Source organism: Aplysia californica, unplaced genomic scaffold (genome assembly GCF_000002075.1).
Source record: "Aplysia californica isolate F4 #8 unplaced genomic scaffold, AplCal3.0 scaffold00195, whole genome shotgun sequence".
Taxonomy (NCBI): domain Eukaryota; kingdom Metazoa; phylum Mollusca; class Gastropoda; order Aplysiida; family Aplysiidae; genus Aplysia; species Aplysia californica.
In genome coordinates this window covers 281,398-284,535 of record NW_004797465.1, presented here as the reverse complement: position 1 = coordinate 284,535, position 3,138 = coordinate 281,398, and the positions used below count along the sequence as shown (strand labels likewise).

The window sequence follows — 3,138 nt, the reverse complement described above, 5'->3', positions numbered from 1 at the left end:
ATGATGATGATGATGATGATGATGATGATGATGATGATGATGATGATGATGATGATGATGATGAAACAACTGCTCCAGTGACTGTCTCTGGAAATGTTGCTTAGGATGATGACCATGACAGCAACAAAGATAGACCTCAAAAGAAAAAAAATGAGAGCTTTACGGCACTAGAAACACTATAGGAGGTTCATATAGGAGCCAACAATTAGAGGTATAGCAAGGGAGTTACATACGCAAAAGAAACGGAGGAGAGATAAGGATGATATATGTTTTTAAAGTGAAACAAAACGAACAAACAAACGAACAAACAAACAAACACACAACAAGCCAGAGCTCACCTCTCCCCATGCACCGGCCTGCCACTCACAAGAGAGAAGGAGGAGAGATACGGACGATAGATATTTTTAAAGTAAAAGAGAACAAACGAACGAACAAACGAACAAACAAACAAACACACAACAAGGCAGAGCTCACCTCTCCCCATGTGCCTGCCTGCCACTCGGAGCAGAGTCCCTTCTCACACTGTTGAGCCACCGCAGGCTTCTCGGCCAGGCCGCACTGGTCAGCTGACACCCGGAGGACGAGGGAGGGCGAGAACCTCTGGCGACACTCCACCGTGCGGGTCTGGGTGCCAGAACCACACGTCACACTGCACTCGGACCAGTCTTCAGCTTCCCACCTGAAGGCAGCATTAGAAGAGCACAGTGGAAAAATAGATCACAGTCACACGACCGGTTATATTGATAAAATCTGATTTTATAAACTTAGTTACATTTCCAGATATAGAGAAATTCTAATTTATATTATAGTGTGTCTAAATATGTCTGCTAGGATGCTACTAAGTGCGGATTGGCCCTAACAGCAATCCACTTCTGAAAAAGCATAAATTGCAATGGTTAGAGCATAAAATGATAACAATCACATACAATCACCGCCTCAGTGACCACTAAACTCTTCACTTTGAAAGGAGAGCAATTGATTTTCCGGAGGGATTCGAAAAACGGAGTATAGAGGATCTAATCCTGATTAAACACTTCGACCAGTCTTCAGCTCACATCACGTACCAGACGACGTTCCACTCACATGCTACGTGTGAGTAAATTTATCTTTCGCTTTCGTGGACGTTCATGGTTCATCTATTCATTGATTGTGTCTTTTTGAACGCAGGGCACTTGGTTTCTCCCACATGACCCCAAGATAAGGGAAATTACACTAGGAGCGACACAGACAATTCAGACTTTGCCTAGATCTGAAACTCTAACTTCTGCGCCTTAATCATGTCCATAACCATTTGCTCAATAGAAAGATACCAAAAAGTATAACATTTGAGAGTGGAAATAATAGGACTCAGCGCTACCCCCAAGTCCTGTCAGCTTCGCTTAGTCTGAAATGATGGAAAACAGTTTTTGCGCCAACTTGTTCGAAACGTGATCAAAGTGTCAAAGCCATTTCAAGCTGAGTTGAACCTACAGGAGATGAATTTGGGGGGGTATTGTGATTTAGAGGCACGGTGTTTGCCTCTTATTCAATAGATCCAGGGTTCGAAACCTGAGAGCGACAGAAAATTTTCTTCTAAAGATTTTCCTCCTTTCACCTCCTTTCCTGCTCTCTAATCATGTTTTGTCATCTGCATTCATCTCCATCTTCTGCCTCCCGCTCTCCCCCCCCCTCCTCTGGGGCCCTGACTTTTTTACTTGCACTCATGTTTCCTTGTTACCGTCTTTCAGCCGCATCCCTAATCTTTGGGTTGGGTAGGTTAAATCTAACACCTAACCTTCTTGGATAAGGGCGAAAAGTCTCGGAGATCCCGAGCGCAAGTTGCGCACATTAAAGATCCTTTGAAGGTCCTAAAATCAATAAGAGTAGGTTTCGACCGCTACCCTGACGAAATTCAAAACTAATTTCTGCCAAAAACTGAAAATGCTTGTGTCCCGCGCGCTCATATTAGATCTATGACCTTATGTAGCTGTGAGCGCCGTAAAACAAAATCAAGTAGATAAATCTGAATTTTGAACGGTCGCCTCAAATTTACTTTGACTGCGTTGAAATGGGTGTTAAACCAGTACCATTCTGAACAACCAATATTATTATATCGTAACTTACGCAGGTTCGCATGGCTGAGAGTTGCACTCAACAGTTTGCGTCCGAGGCTTGAGCGAGTTTGCACAGTTTTCCGGCGTAACGACCACCTGTGTGCGAGATGATTTGGACACGCAGACGACATTGGTTCTCTGCACACCTGGAATAACAAGATTTGTCCAAGGTTCATGATGGATGGATGCACATTAGTCACATGAACCCAAGCTGCTTTGCTTCACTAATTTTGACACGGAAGTCCATTAGGGTCTATACCGTATACCATTAGGACGCCAACCAAAGATCTGAATGCGCAATGCACGGCAACATTCTGATTGGTTATTTTCATCAAACATATCAAAACTGACACAACCGATGATGACTTTCAATAACAAAGGCGTTTGTTTTCAAGGCTGCGAGTCGGGTGATAGGTTTGGGCAGTTTGTCTGTTTATAATTTATAGTGTGCACCGAAGCCGCCAGAAACCGAACTGAAACGATCTGATCCTTTTATAGGCACCGCTCAGCATAATAGGTTGGAAACACACACACACACACACACACACACACACACACACACACACACACACACAGACTAATGGATGTACGCCAGCAACATGCTAGTAGGCCTGGCTCTATCACAACAGACTGTTTGGCTTATCTCTTATTATCTTCTTATAACAATAGTGTACTCACCTCGTCCACAAGTCTTTGAGCACTCGGTGAGACCGGAGATTTTCCATTTGTACGAGCTGCCCCCCACGTTTCTGCCCTGTCCTGCAGGTAGGGGTCTCGTAATGGTACTGAGCGTGTTGCTGTTTGGTTTTACCTACAACCATAGCGTCAAAGAAAGTTGTCAATTAATCAAATAGAAAAGGCAGTTTCATTTTCAGGAATGTGGTAAAGAAGTGTAGAGATCAAAGGCATGGAAAGGATAATTGCAAAGAGGAAAAGAGCGGAGAGCGAGAGAGTGAGAGCGAGAGCGAGAGTGAGTGGGAGAGAGAGAGAGAGAGAGAGAGAGAGAGAGAGAGAGAGAGAGAGAGAGAGAGAGAGTGAACAGAGA

At 44.1% G+C, this 3,138-nt stretch overlaps 1 protein-coding gene across 2 annotated transcripts in view; it reads right to left on the bottom strand.

Moving 5' to 3' along the window:
• The window catches only part of LOC101860100 (thrombospondin type-1 domain-containing protein 4), a gene marked incomplete in the record, with an annotated part of 94,874 nt that overhangs the window by 15,926 nt on the left and 75,810 nt on the right, over window positions 1–3,138 (bottom strand). For both annotated transcript variants that reach the window (XM_013082823.2, XM_013082824.2), the window contains 3 exon segments: window positions 475–679; window positions 2,104–2,239; window positions 2,772–2,904. In XM_013082823.2, the coding sequence (XP_012938277.1) occupies window positions 475–679; window positions 2,104–2,239; window positions 2,772–2,904 (474 nt within the window).